The sequence below is a fragment of the Penaeus japonicus genome, unplaced genomic scaffold (assembly GCF_977035675.1).
Source record: "Penaeus japonicus unplaced genomic scaffold, GWHDUDI00000001_assembly GWHDUDI00000005, whole genome shotgun sequence".
NCBI classification, from domain to species: Eukaryota; Metazoa; Arthropoda; class Malacostraca; order Decapoda; family Penaeidae; genus Penaeus; species Penaeus japonicus.
In genome coordinates this window covers 5704102-5706601 of record NW_028234407.1, presented here as the reverse complement: position 1 = coordinate 5706601, position 2500 = coordinate 5704102, and the positions used below count along the sequence as shown (strand labels likewise).

At 36.4% G+C, this 2500-nt stretch overlaps 1 protein-coding gene across 1 annotated transcript in view; it reads right to left on the bottom strand.

Annotated features, from left to right (window-relative positions):
- Positions 1-2500, bottom strand: part of LOC122251462 (uncharacterized) — a 16306-nt gene that overhangs the window by 8464 nt on the left and 5342 nt on the right. Inside the window, exons 5-8 of the mRNA XM_086536879.1 lie at positions 1124-1251; positions 817-953; positions 561-646; positions 1-50 (exon numbers count right to left, since the gene is read on the bottom strand). The exon at positions 1-50 is cut by the window's left edge and continues 40 nt beyond it. Coding sequence (XP_086393005.1) covers positions 1-50; positions 561-646; positions 817-953; positions 1124-1251 — 401 coding nt within the window. The remainder of the gene's footprint in view (positions 51-560; positions 647-816; positions 954-1123; positions 1252-2500) is intronic.

Below are 2500 nucleotides of genomic sequence, written 5' to 3'. Positions count from 1 at the left end.
ACAGTTACCCGAAGCTTAACAGTATGGAAAGGGGTAGATATATCACCAACCTGTTGATTAATAAACAAGTGACTAATTTTCTTACCCATCTTTTGTTTACTTTAATAAGTTATATAGACTACAATATATATGGTAACACAATGCTTCTTTATATCTAAAATAATATATGAATATAAGGTGTCTTGGAAAACTTTATAGAACATCATTTTTAAACAGCTGCTACTTATAAACTATTGACTATGTGTACAATATATACAGATTCAGTTTCAATAATTCAACTTTCCAAAAGTAATGTATTCTATATTCACTACCAAAAGACTTCCTGGCCATACCCCTTTAATCTAATCTCTTTTCCTATGAGAAAACTAAATAATCAGTCTGAATCACTACCATCTGAGTAAGTAAGTCATCACCATATGTTAGAAAAAAAAAAATTCCCTTCACTGTTGATCATTTGCTGATCTGCAGAAAATTTGTTGCAACACTTTCTGAGTGAAAATGACTTTTCAACAGCCCTGCAAAAGATAACTTTGCTTTAGAATGCTGGTACAAGTATTTACCTTTATTGTGATTGGGTCACCAAGGCTGTGGCTGCTTGAGGGGATTGCAGGCTTGAATCCCACCGGCTCATACTCAGGGGGTGTAACTGGAATATCGATAACAGAGGGATCTCATTGTAGAAGGCACAGGGAACACAAAGTAAGTATAACAACACACGCATCTCTTTTCATTTTATAGAAGATAACTGGATAGTTGGAATGTTGTATATAATATATACAGCATTCAGTCTGTCTGTCTCTCTGTCTCAATACTTACCCTCATCATAGTATGTGAGCTTCATGGTGAGGAAGATTTTACTGGGCAATGGCTTGAGAGACTGGGTGAGGAGGAGGACTGTACGTAGCATCTTCTGGGTTGACCTTCTAACATCATGCTTCTTTTCAACTGAGTCACTGTAGAATGGTAAAAGGTACACGTTTTTTCCTTAATGCAGTATATTGAAAGTTGATAATACTTAGGGGGCAAATGGGCCCTATATCTTAATACTTTTAAACTTCTTTTCTTACCAATCTTCCAGAGGAAAAAAAAACAAAAAAACCTTGAGTTGTAACAAAGTACTCACATCCTGGTGACTAGCTCACTGATGATGGCCTCGTTATCCTTGGTGTACGAGATCTTGTACGTGTAGGACTCTATGGCTTTATCATGCTCCTTGGGGTTGGTGTGCAGGGTTAAGGTCAGCTGTCGCAACTGTGGAAAATATGGTAATGGAGTTTCCCTCATACCTTCTAAATATGGTAATGGAATTAGCCTCATACCTTCTAAACATGGTAATGGAGTTAGCCTCATACCTTCTAAATATGGTAGTGGAGTTTCCCTCATACCTTCTGAATATAGTAATGGAGTTTGCCTCATACCTTCTGAATATAGTAATGGAGTTTCCCTCATACCTTCTGAATATAGTAATGGAGTTTGCCTCATACCTTCTGAATATAGTAATGGAGTTTCCCTCATACCTTCTAAATATGGTAATGGAATTAGCCTCATACCTTCTAAATATGGTAATGGAGTTAGCCTCATACCTTCTAAATATGGTGATGGAGTTAGCCTCATACCTTCTAAATATGGTAATGGAGTTAGCCTTATACCTTCTAAATATGGTAATGGAGTTTCCCTCATACCTTCTAAATATGGTAATGGAGTTAGCCTCATACCTTCTAAATATGGTAATGGAGTTTCCCTCATACCTTCTAAATATGGTAATGGAGTTAGCCTCATACCTTCTGAATATAGTAATGGAGTTTCCCTCATACCTTCTAAATATGGTAGTGGAGTTTCCCTCATACCTTCTAAATATGGTAATGGAGTTAGCCTCATACCTTCTGAATATAGTAATGGAGTTAGCCTCATACCTTCTAAATATGGTAATGGAATTAGCCTCATACCTTCTAAATATGGTAATGGAGTTAGCCTCATACCTTCTAAATATGGTAATGGAGTTAGCCTCATACCTTCTAAATATGGTAATGGAATTAGCCTCATACCTTCTAAATATGGTAATGGAGTTAGCCTCATACCTTCTAAATATGGTAATGGAGTTTCCCTCATACCTTCTAAATATGGTAATGGAGTTAGCCTCATACCTTCTAAATATGGTAATGGAGTTAGCCTCATACCTTCTAAATATGGTAATGGAGTTAGCCTCATACCTTCTAAATATGGTAATGGAGTTTCCCTCATACCTTCTAAATATGGTAATGGAGTTAGCCTCATACCTTCTAAATATGGTAATGGAGTTAGCCTCATACCTTCTAAATATGGTAATGGAGTTAGCCTCATACCTTCTAAATATGGTAATTGAGTTTCCCTCATACCTTCTAAATATGGTAATGGAATTAGTCTCATACCTTCTAAATATGGTAATGGAGTTAGCCTCATACCTTCTAAATATGGTAATGGAGTTAGCCTCATACCTTCTAAATATGGTAATGGAGTTAGC